Below are 23,802 nucleotides of genomic sequence, written 5' to 3'. Positions count from 1 at the left end.
CAGGTACAATGCAGCCTCTAGCCTAAGTCCTAGGAAAGTTCTCGTTCCCCTCTGGATCTCAGGAGCTGAGCCTCTGCTGTTTGCACTCCTCAGCTTCACGGTTTATTATATTCGCACAGTCGGGTACGCTGGGCTCACGGTATTCGGAGGCTTACAGTACCATGGGGTGTAGGGTTGTCGTGGTGGGAAAGGCACCATGAGGGAGGACATGGCAGCAGCCATGGGAAGCTGGCTGATCATTTTCATCTACACACACAGCACAGAAAGTGGGTCCACTATCAGCCCTTAACCCAGTGACATACCTCCTCCAGAAAGCCTCTACTCCAGAAGCTTCCATAACGTCCACATAGCACCAGCAACTGAGGACAAAGTGTTCAAGTATACCAACGAGTCTATGGTGGCTGTTTCTCATTCAAACCGCAACACTGAGTTTACTTAGAACAATGGCTTTTTTTTTTTTCCTTGGATTTGATCCCAGCACTGCAAAATAAACAGTTATAAATTCCTCGCAAGGAAGTTTATAAACTCAGTTTCTTTGGACTTTGTTACTGGATTATTATTGTTTTCTTTTGCGGCATCATGTTTCCATGTTTCCTTGGTTTGCTTTAAATTTTATCTAAAATAAACAAACTTTTTGAGACAGGGTCTCATGTAGCCCAGGCTGGCCTCAAACTCACTACAAAGTTGAAGATGCCTCTGAAACTTGGTCTTCCTGCCTCTCGAATGCTGGGCAGGTCGACACGCGCTATCACACACCCCAGCTTCGTTTGTTTCAAGTCTTTCACTGCTGTATAAGAAACTACACCTCCTCTAGATTAATTTTTTTATTATTTTTTATTTTTATTTTTTTATTTTTATTTATTTATTTATTTTATGCCCAGTCAGGAAGACTCCGGTAAGCGAGCCATCTAGATTAATTTTTTAAAGTGTGTGTGTGTGCACACACATGCTGATTCACACGTGCTACAGGCCACGTGTGGCAGTCGGGGTATAACTTGGGTGAGTCAGTTCTCTCCTGTGACCTGGATCCCGGGATCAGTCTCGGGTTGTCGGGCTTGGAGGCAGGGCGTCTTACTCGCTGACATGTTTCCGGCTCCTCCTGCTGGCTATACTGACTACCTTTAAGGAGAGAACTTACAGATTAGGCTGGCCAGGGACGCTGAGCCTCCGACACTTGCTGTGGACGTACCTGCTCACATCTGCTCTCCATTCTGAAAAGCCAGGCTGGGTGTCCAGAGCTCCCTGTTTGCTCCCCCTCGTCTGGGTGCCTTCTGGCACTGCCAAGTTGAGCCACTATCTGCCCGAGATACTTGTAGTCACTATTCGTGTGGACAGGACTGGGGAGCCAGCCTGACTGATCAAGGGTATGGCATACACAGTAATGGGGTGCCCAGAGTCCACAGGCGAGGCATCCCGAGTGGCTTCCTGATGGAGTCTGGAGTGGGCAGAAGGCTCCCTGGTCTTTCTTCTCCAACATTCAGCTGTACCAATGACCTCATCATCCTGGTTGGGCCGGCTAGACAGCCCAGCTTTCTACAAAGCTGATGGAGTGAATGTCTGCTCTGTGCCCTCTGATGGAGTCTTTCTTGGCACCATGGTGTGCCACTCTGGGTAAGGGCAACGTGTATGCTGTGCTGAAACCGCTTCACTGGATTTCTGGCTCCCCAGCAAAAGCGCGTGAGGAGTGAGAGAAATGACACTCTGAGAATAGTGCTCGGCGGTCTTGCTGACGTCGTCCTTGCTGGGTCTTTGTTAGATTTGTTTTTATTATGTACATTGTGCACACGCACATGCAGTTGCCCGTAGAGGCCACAAGAGGGTGCTGGATCCCTGGAACCGCTGTGAGCTGCCTGATGCGGATGCTAGGAACAAAACTCATGTCCTCTGTGAGGGCCACACACATCCTCGGTGCTGAACCACTTTCCCAGTCTACTCTTATATTATTAAGTAAATATTTTATTTTCTGCAGAGTGCTGATCACATGCACTTGTTTCCCTGTGGTTCACTCTAAAATCACATAATCACTTTCTAACTTCCCACATATACTAGGTACCAGAACTTGTTTTTAAAAGACATACAAGAGTAGCATTAAAAAAATAAATTTATTTCAAGTATGAAATAATGAAGAACAAACACATAAGGAAATTATAAAAATAGCAAAAATAAGAACAGGAATGAAGACATAAGACACAGGTGCTGTCCCAGTTACTAACACAAACATTTTCACACAAGACATTTCTCCAACATTCTCAAAAGACAAAAGCTTTGTTCATAACATCTACAAACACAACAGCTTCTGAGGACATGTAATTTTGTTCCTAAAATCATCTGACTAAAATTGACACAGGTGATAATTACTACTAATAAAATCATGACACAAAGTTATATTAAATTCTCACCTGATATATTATCTATCCACAACCTTCACTTAAAATACTGAGAACATCATTAATTCATTTTGCACTAATACATCATACTTTATCCCTTTTCCAAACAGTGACAAACAATGCACACATGGCTTTTCACGCATTAAGTATTCCAACTTTCATCTGTGATTTGTTCAAAGCTTCAGGAACTCAACAAATACGAGATCGTTATAAACAATTTAAAAATAGGAACAGTCAGGGGAGACTGTATTTTTGGTCATTTTTAACCTTTGACACAAACATCAAAAGAAGTTAGATTCTTCCTGAACTACTACAGACTGACTACCAAGGTTAAAAAGCTACTTAAAATTTCCCTGTGTTTACACAGGAGCTGTCACATTGTTTATTCCATTGCCCATGGAGCTTTTTTCTAGCTAGATTTCTAAGTTCCTGTGCTACAGTGATTTGGTCTACTCCATAATGAATGACATTATTTTTAAAAGATTTTTTTTTTGGTTTTTCGAGGCAGGGTTTCTCTGTGTAGCTTTGGAGGCTGTCCTAGAACTAGCTCTTGTAGACGAGACTGGTCTCGAACTCACAAAGATTCGCCTGCCTCTGTCTCCCAAAAGATCTTTTTTATTTGTTTTTACTTACAGGATTTCTCTGTGTAGCCCTGGTTTTCCTGGAACTCACTCTGTAGACCAGGCTGGCCTTGAAGTCGCAGAGATCTGTCTGCCTCTGCCTCCCAAGTGCTGGGCTCAAAGGCGTGCGCCACCAACGCCCCACCAAAGATCTTTTAGATCAGGGGTTCTCAGCCTTCCTAATGCTTTAACATGGCTCCTTATTAAGGTTGTGGTGACCCCAACCATAAAATTATTTCATTGCTACTTCAGAACTGTAATTATGCTACTGCTATAAATCGTAACATAAATATCTGATATGCAATCCCTGTGAAAGGGTTGTTCAACTCCCAGAGGGGTTCCAACCCACAGGTTGAGAACCGTTGTTTTGGATCAAAGTGAAAGCATTTATTTCATGGCTCATGAAAATGCTTCCAGAGAGGTTAAATGATGTGTCCAGGGTCACCATGATAGAAACACACCGAGGACACAAAACCAGAATTCCCAATATAAGTGACATTAAATTCTGCTAGTACATTTTCCAGTGTCAGATTCCAATTTATAGCAATTTGATGAAAGAGAATAATATCAAAATAAACTAATGTATATTTTGCCTAAATCAAAGATGTATTTTCTTCAAGCATATTCATTACATGACTGGCTTTTCTGCCTGCATTTTGATATTATGTAAATTTTTTGTAAAATTTACAAAATTACACTATTTAAATATTATTGTCCATAAAATGTCAAAATATCAATGACATTTAATTCTCACTGTAAACAAGACACAGCAGTAGGCACTGTGAAAACTCTTGGTCCCATTTTCCCCGCCCTGAGCATGTAAGAGAGACGACGACACAGAGTCCGTCCCCAGCACTCACAGAACACGTGACAACCATCAAGAGAAACGACCCTGGAAACACAGCAGTCAGTGTCTCCAGGGCTGTCTGCACGATGGAGACACGCGGGCTCTCTGAAGTCATCAGAGACTTGTTATCTTAGGCCGTGCCAGAGCAAATGCAGACGAGATACAAGAAACCGTGAGCGAGCTATAATTTTCTTGAAAGGGAGTAAATTGACAATGGCCGGAAAACTATTCTACTTCAAGTCGAACTGAGAAATACAGAGTAAGCGTTTATCTGCATGAAGGCAGCACAGAGGGAATTGAGCGATCGGCGTGGGCCTCAGCTCCTTAGCGAACCAGAGTGTAACAGATCCCATCTGTGCATTCAACTCTTGTTTGTGTAGGACAGAATGTGTCACAGCACACTGTGTAACAAGGGTACACAGGGTGGGAAAATCTGGGGGCTCCTCGGGAATCCCGATCCCAGCCTCGTCCTTGAGTGGGTCAGCGCTTCCTGTGGGATTCGGCACACACACTGCGATGTCTGTCTGACATGGTCTGCACAGTAAGATGACAGCTAACTGGAAATGCATTGGGCATGCTCACACGTGAACTGCACATACTCTTACATGTCTTATGGGCATGCTCACACGTGAACTGCACATACTCTGACATGTCTTATGGGCATGCTCACACGTGAACTGCACATACTCTTACATGTCTTATGGGCATGCTCACATGTGAACTGCACATACTCTTACATGTCTTATGGGCATGCTCACATGTGAACTGCACATACTCTTACATGTCTTATGGGCATGCTCACATGTGAACTGCACATACTCTTACATGTCTTATGGGCATGCTCACATGTGAACTGCACATACTCTTACATGTCTTATGGGCATGCTCACACGTGAACTGCACATACTCTTACATGTCTTATGGGCATGCTCACATGTGAACTGCACATACTCTGACATGTCTTATGGGAACTAGATCCCCACAAAAACAAAACTTCCTGAAAAAATGTCAAGAATGTAATTTTCATAGACACGACACACAACTGAAAACGGACAGCATTAGATGAACAGTAGTGTTAACAAGATGCAAGCAAAATGCTGCTTAAATTAACAATAAAGCAAGATAATATTCAGAGTTCAGGCCATAATTTCCAAGTAAGCATCCTCACCACTCACACAGCTCCCAAGGACGACACCACATCCGCATGCCGAGGGCCACGCGCTTTGCTCTCTTCAGAGTGAAGATTCCAAGTAAGCGTCCTCACCACTCACACAGCTCCCCAAGGACGACACCACATCCCCATGCTGAGGGCCAAGCGCTTTGCTCTCTTCAGAGTGAAGATTCTGACTGCTTGGACATCACCACTTTTGGTTTCTGATCTATCAGACTGTCAACTGGCACCTGTGGAAAAAGCGGCACTGAAGGGATGTACCACACCGGACATGCTATCTAACAGCCAATTGTTGACTGTCAGACAGTCTAACAGTCAGACAGTCAATTGATGACTCAAGAAAAAAGTTGCCAATTAAACTAGAATGGTTTCCCGTTTACCCTATACACGGGGAGGCCAGCCTTTGAAACGCTACTTACAGCTTTAACATCGCCATTTGTAAGCCCCATGTTTACGTTGTGTCTTCTCAGATCAGACTTGATCAACGCTGAAACAGAAGCACCAAGAGTTACCACAGACTGGTCACCGTGTCCTTTTCTACTGTAACATGTACCGCACGGTGGGCAATGCTGGTACACCAACAGCACTCTGCAGCTGAGAAGACGCCTCAGTGCTGTGCTGGGCTTATTCACCAGCTGCCTCTCAGCTAATGAGTGCAGGTGTGATACAGGGATGTAGGAATGGAGGAAAAGTGGTGACTTCAGAATCCCCTTGTTTGGCTGTTGAATGGATGACAGCAGGAGCTACTAAAATAGAAAACACAGAGAAATAGGAGCACAGTGGATTTGGCTCTGGACAGGGAGGTCTAAGATGCCCATCTGTCCAGGCGGAAGGGGATAAGACAACTTACACACAAGATAAGTAATTTATATAATTTCTATAAGCTCTTAGAAAAGATGATTTTTAGTTTATGTATATGGTGCGCAGCCTCGTTTATGTCTGTGCAGTACCAAGGAGGCCAGAAGAGGGCGGCTGACCCTCTGGAACTGGAGTTAGACTGCTCTGAGCCACCCTTTGGGTGCCGGGCATTAAACCGGGGTCTGGTGAGCCATCTCTCCAGCCCCGGTACTGTCTTTCATGCAGAGTAATGGTATTATATTTGGAATCACCAAAATGAAAGGACAGAGTCACATCCTGAGAAGAAATCTTTTTATTCATTCTAAACTCCAGAGCTTTGCAACGCTGTGGAGCAGCGATGCCCAGAACTTAAAGACAGCATGGTGCACACTCACCACTCACCTGTCAGCACGATGCCTAAGAACATCCAGGCACAGAGGAAAATGTTTCCTTCCATGGGACCATAGTCTGACATGAGCTTCCCTTGAGCCAATGTGAACAAAATCCCAAATATCTAAAGTAAAATCCGTGAAATCACTTTTGTTAAGTTTGCTGTTTGAAAACAAGGACACCCCTCCCCCACAGGCCCCTCCTTAACTGACCTTCCTTATAAGATTTGACTTCTAGAAACAACCACTGAAAAATCAGAAATATTAAGCCACAAAGTCAGGCCACGCTCGCTGCTCCCTGACCATAGGAATCACCTTGCTTCTTGTGGTTTTGTTTGCTCTGTTTTGAGACAGAGTCTCACGTAGCCAGCCTAGCCTCAAACACACTATATAGCTAACACTGGCCTTGGACTCTTGATGTTCCTGTCCCTATCTACCTAGTGCTTGGAACTGCTACCCGCAGGCCTGGCTAACTGTCTCTGGTTAAGACGAAGAAGAGGATTGATTACCTGTGCGGCTGCATTGAGGAGCCCAGAGGACGTGCCCTCAGACTCAGGGTAAGTGATCTCCACAGCAAACTCAAAGCCCAGAGGGAGGTAACCAGTCATGAAGAAGCTAGGAGAGCAAGACCACAAGATGGGGGTTAGGACGGGCAGCCACTTTGACTGATAAGGCTCATCTATATTGTCCAACAGCATACCAAAACACTTTACACTTTTTACTTTTGGTTTTTTGAGACAGGGTTTCTCTGTGTAGTCTTGGATCCTGTCCTGGAACTTGTGCTGCAGACCAGGGTGGCCTCAAACTCACAGAGATCTGGCTGCCTCTGCTTCCCAAGTGTGCCACTACTGCCCGGACAAACATTTTTCTAAATAAATAATTCTGAGGAATTGTACATTTATAAGTACATAATGGAACTTTAAAGTTCAAAATATCTAAAGGACTTTTGGAGGGCCTTTTGCATACTGCTTCAGAATCATGGGGCAGGTGTTATGTCTTCTACACACCTGAGACTTACCCCAGGATCCCACCAGTAACAAACACCACGATGATGTACTGAAGGTCCAGCGTGAAAGTAAATACAAGCATTCCAATGAAAGACAAAATGTACACCATCAGGGTAGTCTGCCTGAAACAGAGACAAAACTAGTAATGGCTTCCTTCTGATTCCCTAGGCACAGAGAAAAATGTAGACCACTCCTTCTCTGTGGATAAGGTAGCTAGCTCAACAATAATCTTTCCACAGAAAAGAACTTTTTTTATGTTTTAAAAAGATGAGATAAAGTCTGTCTGGAACCTGGTGCTTCCTTAGGAGGGCTCTTTTTAGCGGGGAACAGCCCACAAAGGTTTGTAAAGTATTCATGGAGGTAGATCAAGGAAACGCTGCCTCCAGTCCTAGCCAGACTTGGTGGTGGCACAATGCTGTCACCCTGGCAGTTGGGCAACTGAGGCAGGAGGCTGAGCTCCAGGCCAGCCTGAGCTACCTAGTGACACCCATTCTTTTTTTTTTTTTTTTTTTTTTTGGTTTTTCGAGACAGGGTTTCTCTGTGGCTTTGGAGGCTGTCCTGGAACTAGCTCTTGTAGACCAGGCTGGCCTCGAACTCACAGAGATCCGCCTGCCTCTGCCTCCCAAGTGCTGGGATTAAAGGCGTGCGCCACCAACGCCCAGCTTAGTGACACCCATTCTTAAGATCACTACATGTTCACGTACGTACCGCGCAGATCTGCTGTAACTTACTTGTAGGTTTTGGTGTAATCCAGCCATAAGCCACAAAGAATAGAGCCCACCATTCCAGCTACCACCAGCGTTAGTCCAATCCTTCCAGCATTAACCTCTTCTCCCTAAAGCAATTTGAAAATCAGATATTGCTAATTCAAGCTGACGGCCCATATTCCCATTCATTTACATGGTTAGGGGAAATAATCATACAAAATTAAGCATAGAACAGGAAGATTCACTGCATGGCTAGAGCTGTGTTTTTGGAGAGGGTGTTCTATTTTAAAGCAACAGCAACAACAAAGACGATTATAAAAGAAATAAAACAGGAAACACTTCCTGGGTACTCCGTGGTTGCACTTACTTTTCGTTACGACTCAGGAAACACTTACACGTGTGCAAACAGAGAGCAAAGGGCAATGCTTTTACAGAGTAAAAGTGCCGGCTCCTTTTAAGTATAACCTTGACGGTTAAGCTTACATTCCTCACAAGTTTTGTGCTTTTCCATATAACCAAATGAAGGTTCATCACACAAACTGCCTTACTAAAAAGCATGGGAGATAGTGATTTTTGAGTTGCACTCACACACTAAGGCCAGGGGACCAGAGCAAATGAGAATGGTGCATCACACCAGCAACTCAGGGTCTGGCCCCGCTACTCTAACCGTGAGACCCGTTCTGCCATCTGTTTCCTGAGTCTGCTTTCTTCAGCTCTTTCCACCTCTTAGTTGTGGATGGAATGCTGCCTTTTAAAACACAGACATCAATCTATTGCATCAATAAGGACCCTAATGCAAATTATACTACACTGTTAAAGACGAAGTCTTAGCCAAGTATACAAGTTAAAAACAGAAGCTTGCCAGGCATGGTGGCACGTGCCTATAATTCCAGCACTGGGGAGACAGAGGCAGGAAAGCCATTTCAAGTTCCAGATTAGCCAGGTCTATATAATGAGTTCCATTAAAAACTCTGTCTCAGAAAACAAAAAAAAAGCTTACCTCATAATATGTCAAAATCATCTGGTTTAATAATGTTGAAACTGAATAAAATGCTCCAGTCATAATACCTATGAAGGAAAGAAATAAGTTCATCATTCTATGAAATAATATGGAATGCTATGCAATATGTGTAATACGTAATGCTCTCAGACTGCCAAGAAGAGTAGACACTACCATGTAGCCTTTCACAAAGAGGAGAGATGGATTTGCCACCAGGTGTACTAGAGATCCACGCTGGAATCTCGGGCTTCCCCATGGGTGGGTCAAAAGCGATGGAACCTTCAAGAGGTGAGGCACAGGGGCTCCCCCGAAAGATTCATTTAGGTCTGGTGGAGTGAGTCAGTTATTGGCTGAGGAGGCTGCTTTATAAGGCTACCAAACGCCCTGGCCTACTTGGCACAAAGTTGTATTTTATCCCTGTCATGATGCTCCCAAGGGTTCCTCAGCAGCAACTGAGCAGATGGGACTACCTCGTCTTAACTTTCCAAAGATATGAGATAAATACACCTCTTTTCTTTATAGAATATCCAATACTGGGCATTTTGTTGTAGCAACAGAAATGGAAACTAGGATTTTGTTACAACACGTTGTTTTGATTCAGGCACATGGGTCACAAATCATATCTGAACACGCAACTCTGCATATGGCACCATTCAAGCTACGGTTACTGTGCACACATCATGAGCCACAGCCAGTAGTGTTGAAAAGTGAGCTGGGCGTTGGTTGCGCACGCCTTTAATCCCAGCACTCGGGAGGCAGATGCAGGCGGATCTCTGTGAGTTCAAGGCCAGCCTGGTCTACAAGAGCTAGTTCCAGGACAGCCTCCAAAGCCACGGAGAAACCCTGCCTCGAAAAACCAAAAAGAAAGAAAGAAAAGAAAAGTGAGACAGGGCTCAGTGGCAGGGTTTGCCTCGTATGCATAAGACCCCATAAGACCCCTGGTTTGATTGCTAGCACTACACCCCACTAAACAACAAACAAACGACACCTTACGGGAAAACCCCTCATCATTAACAACATTACAGAATGCTTGTCTTGGAGACCTTACCCTTGAAGCAAAGGTTTACAAGGCAATTCAGAAATGAATACAAGAACACAGCAGAGAATCTAAACAGCTGGCTATCAGGAATCACACGTGCGGTCTCAGACGCTGGTGTGCCCTCCCTTGAAGGCACTGGATTGGTAACGTAGCTGAGATTTAAACTTATTATTTCATCCTCTTTTACTGTTAAATGTTCAAGCACACACAGACCACAGTGAATAATATACTCTGATCAGTGATCTTTCTCAGATGTTAACACTGTGCCACCTTTGCTTTAAATTAATTTTCCCACTTCTATGCTTTCTTTTCCAAAAGTACTCCTATTTTGATCTTGGAGCTTTTAATTCCATCTGTGTATTCATGAATAATTTGGATTATTCTGCATATAGACTTTATAAACAGTGTTCATCTATGCCTTGGTCTTTGCACTCAGCTGTTTGCTTTGTGGTTCAGGGCGACACTTTCTCTTCCGGGTCACCCGCCCGTTTTCTCTACTACGTAACAGTCCATAGTGTGAATAGATTTCAATGCCGTTACCTGTTGTCTTTTTTTTTTTTTTTTTTTTTTTTTTTGGTTTTTTCGAGACAGGGTTTCTCTGTGGCTTTGGAGGCTGTCCTGGAACTCGCTTGGTAGTCCAGCCTGGTCTCAAACTCACAGAGATCCGCCTGCCTCTGCCTCCCGAGTGCTGGGATTAAAGGCGTGCGCCACCAACGCCCGGCACCTGTTGTCTTATCAATGTACATTTAACACCCTTCCCCCAAGGTTTTCAATATTTAAAATAAGACTGCAATTGATATTAAGATTTTACTCCTAAACACAAGGGTAGGTTTCTCTAAATATATCTGCAAGCAGAACTTCTACATTCTAGATGTAATACTCCACCAGAACTCAAAAAAGCATATAGTACTTCTTTTTCTTTTCTATTTTAAAAACATAAAAGAAAAATCCCTTTAGGCACTTTTGCTTTTAGCTTAACACTTAAGTTCATAATTATGCTAGGGAGTTCATGAACCAACCTCACTAATGTTCAAGCCACTAGTTTCAATAAAAAGAATCCATAGTGCTCAATCAATCACTCAATCAATGTACATGGTCACCAATGAACACAATGCACTTACCATAACTGACGAGCAGGAGAACAAAGGGGATGTTTCTGAACAGGTTCCATATGGAAATCTTGTAGGAGTACTCCACAGGAGGGCTGTCTCGAAGAGCTGCCTGAGCCTGACTTGGTGGTAACAGAGGCTTTTCCGTGAACACTGGAAACATGTGTGAAAAGGATCATACATGACTAACATGTATATTACACCCACACCACACACGATTAAGTACCTCCTTTCTTAGTGAGAGGAGAGAATCTAGTTTAGTAACGAGGAAGTAGTCAAAGTCTTTTATGACGACGAAGCTGTTTTTTATCTTCACTGACTTCTAAGTGAAGAATAGTTTGGCATTTTCCTTTGAGCTCTGTGAAGTAAAACTCAGAGATTTGGCTAATTCATTTGAGCTGAAAGACCACCTTTGCCCACTGATTACTCCATTTTTATAATCAGATCAATGTTCACTATATCCAGGATTTGACTTCTAAATTCAGTCCCTCGGGGGAGAGGAATGCTTGGATTCAGTGACCTTCCCATGTCTCTATTACCAGAGACCCCGATGTACACATCAGCATTCACGAAAAATGTATTGAGAATTAACAGGTACGGGTGAGGAGGGGAGGGAGAGGGTGCTGGGAGTAACATGTGTAAAAAGTTAAATAAAATAAAATAAAGAATAAGTAAAAGAGAAGCACGAGGGACGCCATGCTTTCTAAAAGACTGTAATGTCTGCTTCCCTCCACCCGCCTCCTCCCTTCTTTGCTCTAGAGAACCTTCACAACAGAGCCCCTCCCCCTTCTCCCGTCATCATTCTCTCTTCTCCTTTCTCCCTTCCACAGCAAGTTCTTCTGGGTTGGAAGAGGCCTATTTTATTTTCAGTTTGAAGTGGGTTGGGTCTCATGCTTGGAAATTTAAAGTTAATAATGATTTTTGAGACTCTCTACAAAGTTTAATAAGCAGAATCTCCAGGATGGAATATGAGACTTTAAACATAGAAATTCCTGGACGTTCCCAATACACAGACACATCTGAGAGTTACTGGGGGAAGAAACAATCCTTCTAACGCCCACAAAATGCTATGAGTCACTTCTTTATTTGCTGATTAAAAATGAAAAAATTAAGGTTTTTGTTGGAAAAAAGTACGATGTAAACTAATACCAAACTAAGCACATTTCTATTGCAGAGCTCAGAACTAGTTGGGGAGGGACAGAACTCACAGGAACTTGTTTGCAGCATCCTTACATCGGAGCCTGGGGGACACAAACTTTAGCTGCTGCAATCCCTCCTCTTCCTTTCTCCCTACTGATCCTTGCACTGTTAGGAGGCCTCGTGTCTGTCCTGCAAGTCTCTGTAGTCTAGTTGGGTAGGGGATATTTCTTTTTGTTAGCATATGTAATACAAAACTTTCACAGTAGTAAATCAAGGTTTCAGACTATAAGTAAGTGTAGCCGTGAGTCTCCAGCAAGTCTTAAATATCTTCCCAAGGTTTTAATTTACTATAGCAAAACATCAAAATGTGGATTAAAGAATTTACATAAATTTAAAACTATCCTCACCAGTCTTTAGCTCCATTCTGATTTATTTTCTGAATGTAAGTACCATCCTCTAGTTTCAGAGAGATGAAAAATCTCTTGGCACATGTACTCTGTGTCTACCAATGACACACCATCAGAAGGGCAGACTCAGTGCTACATGAAGAAAACTCACTGCTATATGAAGCTCTGGCTCGAACTCACGAGATCCACCTGCCTCTGCCTCCCGAGTGCTGGGATTAAAGGCGTGTGCCACCAACGCCCAGTGCTGTAAAGAATCTTGAGGTGTAATAAGAACCAACATGTGGTGTGCATTCACCCATGTTTTGGTGCACGTCTACCATCCAAATGTGGGAGGCCAGATTCTCCAAGAATGAGGAATTAGTGTAGATTCAGAGGAAGGGTAGGGTCAGTTCCTAGGGTTCCCAGGCGGGTTCCATCCACATCCTCACCCCTTGAGGACAAGGAAGGTCACACGAAGTGAACCTTTAAGGAAGTCTTTGAGGGAGACTGATGAATACAAGTTTAACCTGTCATGCTACTAAAAACTGTTAAGTATAGCCATAAATTATATGAATTTGGTTGAAGTTTTAATTATCAGTAGAATTTAGTAGGCTGTAAGCTCATCTCTTCTAGTAAATAAGACACTTAAAATAAGAATTTCCAAATTCAGTTTTCTTCCTTAGGAAATATATCTGAGGATAACACAAGTTGCCTTTCTATTTAATGTCACAATTGCCACACAATAACAATATATTCTCTCTTTTTTTTTGAGACAGGGTCTCAGGTAGTCAAGGAGAACCTTGGACTCCTGATCCTCCTGACTCCACCTCCCAAGTACTGGGATTACAGTACATGCCACCATGATTAATTTTTAGTTTGCTTTTATACTATGTCTACATAGTATAAGATTAAAAATGTAGGACACTAAGACAAATTGAAACCGGCCCCCTTTTATTCCATTGTTTCTACACCTCCAGTTCTATTTCCACTTCTAACCCATAAGCCACAAGGACATCAATCACTAATTAGACATATAAATAGCCCAATCTTTAATTTCTCAAACTACAAAAGATAATAAACCAATAACCATACTTATTTTATTGTTCTTTCTCCTGTCTTTGAAAACTCAAAAACCTATTTGTAATAGTATTATACATAGATATAGATATCATGTAAATAACTTCAACTATAGATTTGGTTTTTTTTTTTTTTTTTTTTGGTTTTTCGAGACAGGGTTTCTCTGTATTGTTTTGGAGGCTCTTCAGGAACTCGCTCTGTAGACCAGGATGGTCTCAAACTCACAGAGATCCGCCTGTCTCTGCCTCCAGAGTGCTAGGATTAAAGGCGTGCGCCACCAACGCCCGGCTAACTATAGATATTTTTTAAATTTTACTTTTATTTTAGACATATTTTACTTTTATTTTAGACATATTTATGTGTATGAGTGATTTTCCTACATGTCTTTATTAGTGTCTGGTGTCCATGGAGTTCAGAGATGGAGTCAGATTCTCTGGAACTGGAATTACAAATGGTTGAGACAGCTAGCTACGTGTGCATGCTGGGAACCGAACCTGGTTCTCTACAACAGCAACAAGTGCATGAGTGCTCCTAACCACTGAGCTGTCTTTCCATTGACTAGTTAATTAAAAATGTTTTAACTTTTAATTACTTGTGTATGTGTGCGTTGGGTTCTGTTCATGTCAATGCAGTGCATACAGAGGTCAGAAAAAGAAGTCAGACCCCTCCCCCCCACCAGGCTGGAATCACACAGGGGGCCGTGAGCCGCCCGATGACATGGGTGCTGGGAACAGAACCTGGGTCCTCTGCAAGAGCAGGAAGTGCTCTTGGCTGCTGAGCAGCCTCTCCAGCCTTTTCTCTTTATAAAGATGTCTTATGTAGTTAACTATTCATGCCTTGTGAAGAGAAGCTCAGCCTAACTGGAGATTCAATAAGATGGAAGTCTGTGATTTACGCTGAAAGACATTTTGTACTTAACCCTACTGTACATACAAGATCCATTTCTCTAACCTGTATAGAAGCAGTATTTCCTACTTGTCAAGTGAGTGAAATACACCAACCGGGAAAGCAGATCCAGGTTCCCTCACTAGTGCAGACTTCTATTAAAGCTTTGTTAAAATACTGAGTGAGTACAGGGAAAGCTTGTCTTTCAGCAGCGTGCACAGCGCAAATGTGCCCCTCCCCAGCTAACTGCAAAGACGAGGACTGAGAAGCCAACCGCATGCCCTGGCATATTTGAGGCGCCACCGAGAGAGAGCGAGAACACTCCACGCGTTATCTCAAGGGGAGCTGCGGATGTGGGCTGATTTTCCTATGCCTGACCCTGCAGCTCACCTACCCAGGCAATTGGCAGATATTTTTCTGAAAATGCAACTTCGTATCTGGAGATCACAAAACATGAAGTCTTCATTAATATTGTAGCAAGGTAAAAGCTGAGTATGTAAGTCTAAAACCTCCGACCATAACATGGTTTAATTACAAACGTTAATTAAAAGACTGTGAACTTCATAGTTCCTTTCCTAATAAAATCCATCCAAGAGATACTGAGTGTCTAACTCAGGCACTACTCCAGTTACAGCAAAAGCAATATATTGTCTATCTTCTCCCCTAAAATCAAAATTGCTTTCCCTTAAAAACAAACTTAAAAAAAAAAAAAAAAGCAGACCTTCCCAAAGCTCCTTCCAAGCTGGTGATGGCTGCTTGCAGCTGACTCTGACTGACTCCTTCAAAAGACAGGCCCAGACGAGAGGACTCAGGGACTTGTGATGGCGGCCGGGCTTTGATGAAGTGGCCTAACAAGCAGATAGTTGCCACAGTTTGAAATTCTGAACAGCTCGCGCTACCCAGGGTCATCCACAGGTCAGCAATTTCAGACCCAGTTAATCTTACACTGGGGATCCCTGGGGCAATTTCCTACAGAAGGGAAGGTGGTAGCCTATTTGCGTCATTTCAAAGCACTACGGGAACTAGCTGCAGGCTAGGTCAGATGCACACCACACACAGGAATATGGGGGGGGGGAGGAGCCAGGCAGCTTGTTTGAAATGAGCACTTACCAAGTTGGGTTAGTGGGAAAGTAAATGGGACTGATTAGTCTTCAAACCCTTTAGAATGTTAAAAAACAAACATGGAGTGTACCATAGGCATCCCTAGAGTTGTTCCATTCGGTACCTGGGACAGACAATGCATGGCAAGAACAAGACAAATAGCACTGGGGACACCGTCAGCAAAACGTCCAGGGTTAGTTATTCTCGTATGTTTGCCATGCGTTTATCTGAGCCTCAGGACGAACAATTCACTTACCAATTACTGTTAAAAAGAATAAAAGCGTGGAGATAAACGCTGTCCCGTAAAACATGGTGTTGATGTTATAAGCCAGAAGGTCTGTGTCATTCTGCGTGTTGGGCACTAAAACAGGTGGCAACAAAAAGCCAACTGCAGCTCCAAGCTGTAAAATAAACAATCCCGTTAACAGCTATAATAGGACATATTAATGTTGGCATCTAACAGAATATAAAGAAAAACAATAGTACGTATGGACATGCACTGTAAACCCTGAAAAATCCATTCTAATGTTAACTCTCCTTCTGTATTGTTAAAGGAAACTGTTGCCAAACTTCTCCCCTGTATCTGATGAGGGATTAAAAAAAAAAAAACAACATGGGAAAATACTTCCAAATCATATCTGATAAGGAACTAGCATGCAGAATAAAGAACTCAAAAAGGTAAGAATCCCAACGTTAAATGGGCCAAAGACTTGAAAAGACGTTTTTCCAAAGACACACAAACAGCTAAAAAGAATATGGTAAAAAAAAAATGTCAACACCTTGTTAGGGGAACTACAAATCAAAATTACAATGATATGCCATCTTACATTCACTAGGATGAGTACGATTATAGAAACAGAAAATAAGGATTCATGCTGGGTGGTGGTGGTGGTGATGCCTTTAATCCTTGCACTGGGGAGGCAGAGACAGCCTGATCTCTGAGAGTTCAAGGCCAGCCTGGTCTACACAGTGAATTCCAGGATAGCCAGTGTTGTTACACAAAGAAACCCTGTCTTGAAAAACTAAAAGAAAAAAAAAAAAAAAAAGGAAAGAAGTGTTCACAAGAATGGGAGAAACTGGAATCCGTGTAGACTTTTGGTACAAATGTAAAATGATATAACCGCTATGGATACAATTTGGTAATTTCTTCACAAATTTAACACAGAACTGAAATATGATGTTTCATTTTCACTTGTAGATACAGGTCCCCAAACTAAAAGCAGATAATCAAGCAAACTATATGCAAACACTTAGAGCAACCCCATTCATCACACATCCAAAACATGAAATAACCTAAATTTTTATCTGGCATGTTCCTCAAGTATATTCATCTATATCAAAGAATGAAGTACTAACATAGTACTGTATCATGGGCTGTGAAACCAGAGAACTAAGTCATACAAAAAATACACATTTACTTTTACCTATATAAAATATTCAGCATAGACAAATCCATGTATGTGGTGCTATTTTGTTTTTGATTTAACAAATAAAGCTTGCCTGAAGATCAGAGTGCAAAGGCTAGCCACACTAGTTAGCCATAGAGGTCAGGCAGTGGTGGCACACACCAGCACTCGGGAGACAGAAGCAGACGGATCTCTGTTGGTTCAAGGCCACTCTGGGCTACACGAAATTGGTCCAACTAAAAGAGAAACAGAACTCACACAAAAGTGATCCCAGCACTTGGAGTCACAACACATGCCTTTAATCCCAGAACTAGGGAGGTGGAGACTGGAGAGCTATGGCTGGGTGGAGAGAGGAGTATAACGAGCTCATGCGCTCTGAGGTTTCATACAGAGAGCACGCAGTCTGAGGATTCCTGGGGATGGGTGCAGTCTGAGCAGCAGTCAGTCTGATGGTTCCTAGAGACAGGATCGCCCCTCTGGTCTGAGGATTCAGTACGGGTAAGAACTAGTGGCTGGCTGCTCTGCTTCTCTGATCTTTCAGCTCTCCCCACCCCCAATATTGGACTCAGGTTTTTTGTTTTGTTTTTATTAATACGGATTAGAATTTGTGCTACACATATAGAAAGCAATTAGGGGCTGGCAAGATGGCTCAGTGGGTAAGAGCACTTGCTGTGCAAGCATGAGGACCAGAGTTCTTATCCCAGTACCCACAGAGTTATCTGGGCATGGTCCTGTGCACACCTGTACCCGAAGGCCTGGGGATGGGGGCAGGGTGATCTCTAGGGCCTGGTGGATGACAGCCTATCTGAAAAACCTGAACTCCAGGTTTATGAGACTCTTCTTCAAAAGAATAAATACAGGGTGATTGGGTTTTCAAGTGTGCACTCACCAACCACCTCCCTCCTACATGTACACCTACCTGCACACATACATGGACGGACGGGGACACACACACACACACACACACACACATACACACACACATACACACACACACATACACACACACACACACACACACACACACACACACACACACACACACGAAGTTCAAGGAAAGAAAGCAAATGAGTAATCACAAAGACATGTGGAAGGTTACCCGGGGGAAGCAATGAATAATGGACAGTCATGGACATTAAACACGTATGTTTGTAACTCTATCAATAATAAACACGAGTCAGCGATAAACCCAACATGGAGAGATAAAATTCAATAATGCAGTAAGAAAGGGACTGAGTAAGTGGACGTGGAACCTACTGGCTTTTCAAGAGGAACCCGAAGAGAGCCGAGGGGCTCAAGTATTAGCCAAGGGGTCTGAGCAGGGAGACTACTGGAGGCATAGGAAGGAATGTTTCCGCAAAGGTCCTCGTGGAAATGCAAGTCTGCCACCGTTTTAAGAAACCAAAGATACATTATAAGGGTTTTGTAATTCTCAGTCCAGACACTTCACACTGAAGTACTACTCCGGGAAATCACTGGCGAGTCTGAAGCACACGTAATTTCAAAAGTTCTCTCTAGAGACCTGAAAGGTTTAAGAGCGGGCTGCAGTTCAGGAACCAGACACACTCTTACCTTTGGAAAATGATTCTGTTCCTTCAAGCTTCCATTCCCTTATCTATCAAGAGAGGAAGCTAACAGTTCCTAACCTTACATTAGGATGAATGACACATGCACACATAATCACTGTAACCAAGCACCAAGCTCGTAGTGACTGTATGATGCTTCTGAATATTATTATCCTGGTCACCCCATAAACGGAGCTGAAGATGCATATTCTGTCATAATGAACAACTGTAGCGTTACAGGAGCTGAGGAAGGAATGAGAACGCCTTAGGAGCCAGAAATGTGCTGACTGGGGGAGGTCCACCTACAAGCAAATGTTTCCATTTACTATCCATAAAATTGATGCTTGGTAGATATGGAGTGGATAATAATCTTGAATGTAATTTAGAAACAAAAATATCTTAGGAAAACATCTGTTCTCCAAATATAAAGCAACACCCAATCAAGTATCAGTAATAAATTATTTTGAATACACAGCAATTATAGTTTAAGTGACCCTTTCTTGTGCACTTTTAGAGAAAGTAAGTAAATGTAACAAATAAGCACACACATTTAATATTTTGGGGTATTTTGGACCACGATGTTGACCCAAGTGAGACTTGAAGTAAGAAAGTAGCATTTTCTGTTTACATAGTTGCATGTAGCAATATATGTATAACAAGGGGTATGGATTTTTTTTTTAAACTAGATTTCCTTCACCGGAATGAATACTAAATATCCTTTACAATGGTAACTTTTACTGGTGTTACAAGTGCCGGCTACTACGAATTTAAATTACAATAAGAGAACTAGCCTGAAATTAACAAATGAAACATAATAGTGTGGGGGGGTGGCTCATTCCAGTCTTTGGGAAGCTGAAGTCGGATTCTCAAGAGTTTGAAGCCTGTCAGGTGCATACAATGAATTCCAGGCAAGCTCCCCAGAGTGAAAGAAACCCTGTTTCTAAATAAATAAATCGTGCTCCAGTGTGCACATACAAAAACAAACCTTTAGTCTAGTACTGCTTCTGGAATTCTAGTGGCATTTGAATTTATGTTGGTGAGGAAAACAAGGTCATTTCTTAAGGGAGTCTTGGCTAACTAAACCACTAACCATTCCATGATCAATGGTTTGCCTTCCACTGCCTGACTGTTAAGAGCTAATAACCGAACTCGGCAAAACTGCTAAGTCTTCATCACCAGGACATTTACAGAACATTCACTTACACCTGCTCGGAACGTACCAGGCTGGGCTCACTACTAACACAATTAAATCGGGGCTGTCCCAGAGACACTCAATATGGAGGCAAACTTCACAGAACTCAACACCTTCCTTCTGCAATGGTGACAAAAATACCTACGAGATCTCCTTCATTGCCAAAGTTTACGTGCGTGCCTGTGTGCGCGCCTGTGTGTGGCGAGCCAGAGGGCAATCTTGGATGCCCTTCCTTTCTCATGAGCCGTCCTCACCTGTCACTGCAGGCTGAGAGCACAACCAGGAGCCACCAAGCCCGGCTTTTTTTTCCCCCCACGTGGTGCCGGCGCCCAGCCTTCACGCCTCTTTCTACCCACCGACCCGACCGTCGCCCCCAGCCCCGCCTACGGCTTCCCAGCGTCCCTAAGAGGATCCCAGCATCTAGTCGTTCCAGTCTTTACCTGATTGCCCAGCACCGCGGTGGCACAAGCCGTCGACACCTCCTTGGGTCCAAACCACACCGAGGCGATGCGGGAGGGCAAGCCCAGGATGAAGACCTGGGCCACGGAGCACAGGCTCTGCCCCAGCATGGTGACCCAGAAGAGGTGCCGCTGCACGCTGCCGCACTTGACCCAGGAGCCCAGGCAGTTGAGGCCGGAGCCCAGCAGCGCCGTGAGCCGCAGGCCTCGCGTGTCCAGCAGCCAGGTGGCGGGGAAGATGAGCGGCACGTAGGCCAGCATGTACACCATGGACAGCCAGTTGATGTGCAGCGCCGACACGCCGTAGAAGCCCTCGAACACGTTGCTGATGATGCTGTACTGGATCCAGTGGAAGGCGTTCACCAGCGAGTACGAGCTGAAGACGAGCAGCACCGCGAAGCGCCGCGGCGACAGCGCCGTGCGCGGGGAGCGCGCGGGGAGCGGCTCGTCCTCCCCACCGTCTGCCGGCAGCAGCCGGGCCTGGGTCTCCTCCTCCGCCGCTAGCAGGGCTTGAGGCCCGTCCGGGACTCCCGCGACCAAGGGGCCGTGCCCCGGGCCTCCGTTCTCCGCCTCGGGCCCGCCGTGCGGCTCCGCGCGCGCCTCCCCGTCCGGGGCGCCTCTCAGCACCGGAAGGTATCCCTTGCCCAGAGGGTGCCCGGGCGCCACGGCCCGCCCCTCCTCGTCGTCGTCGTCTGGCCGCGCCATGCCTCCCGGCTCCCCTCCCAGCCGCCCCGCTAGGCTCCCCGCCGGCTCCACGCTCCCACCCGGGGCGGAGCGCTCGCCCGCACGGCCCGCTGGCTAAGCGAAGCTGCGCGCGCCGCTCCGAGCAGCCGGGGATGTGGCTCTGGCCGGCAGGCCCCGCCCCCAGGGCGTCGCGTATCGCGGTGGGTGACGGCCCTTCAGCCAATCACCGCGCGCCTCCGCAGTCCACACAGCCAATCAGGGAGTTGCCGGGAAGAGGGGCGGATCAAGCGCGCGGGGAGGTGAGGGGAGCCCCAGGCGGGCGTTCTCCCCGCTCGGGCGCGGGTAGCCTCGGGTTATCCTGGCGGGGGAGCGCCCCGGAGGGCTTCAGTGCAGCCGGACCAGGCGGTTTCCGCAGGAGCAGGCCCTTGTGCGGTCGAAGGCCGCCCGCCAGCGGACTGAAGATGACGGGACAGGGCGCCGTCCCTGCCTGCCTCTTCTTCCTCCCCTGTGACCAGCACCGGATGACGACGGAGCTCCGGAAGTCTTGGGGTCTCCCTGGGCCGCAGACAGAGTCGGCCTGGCCTGCTGGCCTTCGGGAAGCTGCGTGTGGAAACGCGGGGTACCAGGCGTTAAATAGACTCCGCCCCACTCGCCCCCGCTCTTTTCTAGACAGGGTCTCACTGTGCTGCCCCGGCTGGCCCGGGTCTCTGCTTCCCGGGAGTCGGGAGTAAAGGTGTGCGCCACCACGCCTATGGACAAGCCTTGGCTGTGACACTGATGAACTCACCCGGGCTGCGGTTGCCTGCACAGGACCTGAGCAGGGCTGGGGCCTTGATCCTTGGTCCTCCGGGGATAGAGGAACTGCTAACGGTTTGGGGCTGCAGAGGGAGAAGTCGTTGTATGTCGTGACGCAGCTACTGGAAAAATATAAACAAGTGTGGCATCTGATGAACTCATCTTCACTTAAAAAGTTTATTTTGTGAATTTATTTAAAAAATGTGAGTTATCGGGGTGGTGGTGGCGCACACCTTTAATCGCAGCACTCCGGAGGCAGAGGCAGGTGGATCTCTGTGAGTTCGAGACCAATCCTGGTCTACAGAGCTAATTCTAGGATGGCAATGACTGTTACACAGAGAAACCCTGTCTCAAAACAAAACAAGAGTTGGTTGTGTTTTTAAGACTCAACACAACTTATCTTAAGTATTCATCGGTATCTCGTTAATGATCTCAGGTACCGGGGAAAGCTCTGTGAAGGCTCAAAAAGAAGCTGGGCACCGTGGCACATGCCCGTAGTCCCAGTTATTTGTAGACTAAGGCAGAAGAATCACACAACCCCACACAGGTTTAAAGGTAGCCTGGCAGCCTAGGCAACACAGCAAGGCCACATTTGAACATTTTACTTATTTGAGTTTTTTTTTTTTTAATTTGGAGTCTCGTATAGCCTAGACAGGCCTTGAGCTTGCGGCCTCAGCCTCCCAAGATTGTAGCCGTGTGCCGCCGTGTTCGGTGGTGAGGTTGTAGCCGTGTGTCGCTGTGTTCTGCAGGATTAAGGAGCAATCCCAGGGCTGTGTGCATACCAGGCGGCCACTCCACCAGGTGAGCTACGTCCCAGCCCAACCTGCTTCTCAAAAAACAAAAGTATTCAGAAAGGGATCCAGGCATTGAATGCCGTGTGCCTTTCTTTAGTTGCCCAGTCAAGTAAACGTTTGGATTGTTTGTGAACTCGATTCCTTCCAAAAGTCCCGGCCTGCCAAGTATGTCAGAGATAATGTCCCCTAACCTGGAGGGAATTGGAGACCCTCTCTTACCAGATCTGATAGACAGCCCCTCCTCTTCGTGACAAAGGGGGTCTCTTGTTTGGGCTCCTTATTAATAGGATTGGTTGACCATTGCTTGGGTTTCTGGCACAGCTAATCAGCTTTAATTTCCCTCCACAGATGGTATGTTGCTCTTGTTCTCATGCGCCTTCCCCCGCCCATAACAAAGTTCTGTTTATAGAGTTATAACCATGCATGAGGAGGTTGTAGGAGCAGGGAGCAGGGAAGGGCATCATAACTAAAGACAGGCTACACAGGTACATACATGTACATGCGAGTGCGTGCGTGTGCTCGTGTGTGGTTAGAATTAGGGTTATATATATATATATACACCTATATTTGTTTTGCTTTTTCTTTTTGTTTTTCCAGACATGGTTTCTCTATGTAGCTTTGGAGGCTGTCCTGGAACATGCTCTGTAGACTAGGCTAGTCTCAAACTCAAAGATCCTGCCTGCCTCTGCCTCCCGAGTGCTGGAATTAAAGGCGTGCACCACCACCGCCTGGCTTATGTATATATGTATGTATGTATGTATGTATGTATATATTTATATTATTTTTAAATTTAAATTAGAAACAAGGTTACTTCACATGTCAATTCCAGGTCCCTCTCCCTCCCCTCCTCCCTTGCCCTCCCACCAACCCCCCCAATATTCCCTCATTTCCCCAGGGAGGGTGAGGCCCTTCATGGGGGTGTTCATAGTCTGTCATTTCATCCAGGGCAGGGCCTGGACCCTCCCCCAAGAGTCCAGGCTGAGAGTGCATCTCTCATTTATGGATGGGAGTCCAAAGTCCATATGTATTTATGTATATATTTTTGAGACAGGGTCTTTCTACATAGTCCTGACTGTCCTAAAACTTGCTCTGTAGACCAGGCTGGCCTCAAACTCACAGAGATCCTCCTGTCACTGCCTCCTCAAGGCTGGGATTAAAGGTGTGCACTACGCCTGGTGTTGGTGGCAGAAGCCTTTAATCCCAGCT

General features: G+C 45.1%; 1 protein-coding gene across 4 annotated transcripts; it reads right to left on the bottom strand.

The window, feature by feature from the left end:
- Nucleotides 1-4,857: 4,857 nt before the first annotated feature.
- Nucleotides 4,858-21,125, bottom strand: Flvcr1 (FLVCR heme transporter 1). 4 transcript variants are annotated; one of them, XM_005082881.3, is made up of 10 exons: nucleotides 20,306-21,119; nucleotides 15,959-16,103; nucleotides 11,126-11,266; nucleotides 8,966-9,033; nucleotides 7,990-8,093; nucleotides 7,270-7,380; nucleotides 6,761-6,866; nucleotides 6,265-6,376; nucleotides 5,445-5,512; nucleotides 4,858-5,255 (listed from the first exon to the last, which is right to left on the bottom strand). In XM_005082881.3, exons 1-10 carry the CDS (start codon nucleotides 21,026-21,028, stop codon nucleotides 5,184-5,186), a joined length of 1,650 nt encoding a protein of 549 aa, XP_005082938.1. In that variant the 5' UTR covers nucleotides 21,029-21,119; the 3' UTR covers nucleotides 4,858-5,183. The 4 variants fall into 4 exon arrangements, 3 of the variants coding, with proteins under 3 accessions (XP_005082938.1, XP_021090238.1, XP_021090239.1); XM_021234579.2 differs by lacking the exon at nucleotides 7,270-7,380 and having other exon boundaries at nucleotides 20,306-21,121; XM_021234580.2 differs by lacking the exons at nucleotides 4,858-5,255; nucleotides 5,445-5,512; nucleotides 6,265-6,376 and having other exon boundaries at nucleotides 7,259-7,380; nucleotides 20,306-21,123.
- Nucleotides 21,126-23,802: the final 2,677 nt, after the last annotated feature.

The sequence above is a fragment of the Mesocricetus auratus genome, unplaced genomic scaffold (assembly GCF_017639785.1).
Source record: "Mesocricetus auratus isolate SY011 unplaced genomic scaffold, BCM_Maur_2.0 Super-Scaffold_100676, whole genome shotgun sequence".
Classification (NCBI taxonomy): domain Eukaryota; kingdom Metazoa; phylum Chordata; class Mammalia; order Rodentia; family Cricetidae; genus Mesocricetus; species Mesocricetus auratus.
The sequence above is the reverse complement of the archived record's forward strand: the minus strand, read 5'-3'. Positions and strand labels throughout refer to the sequence as shown.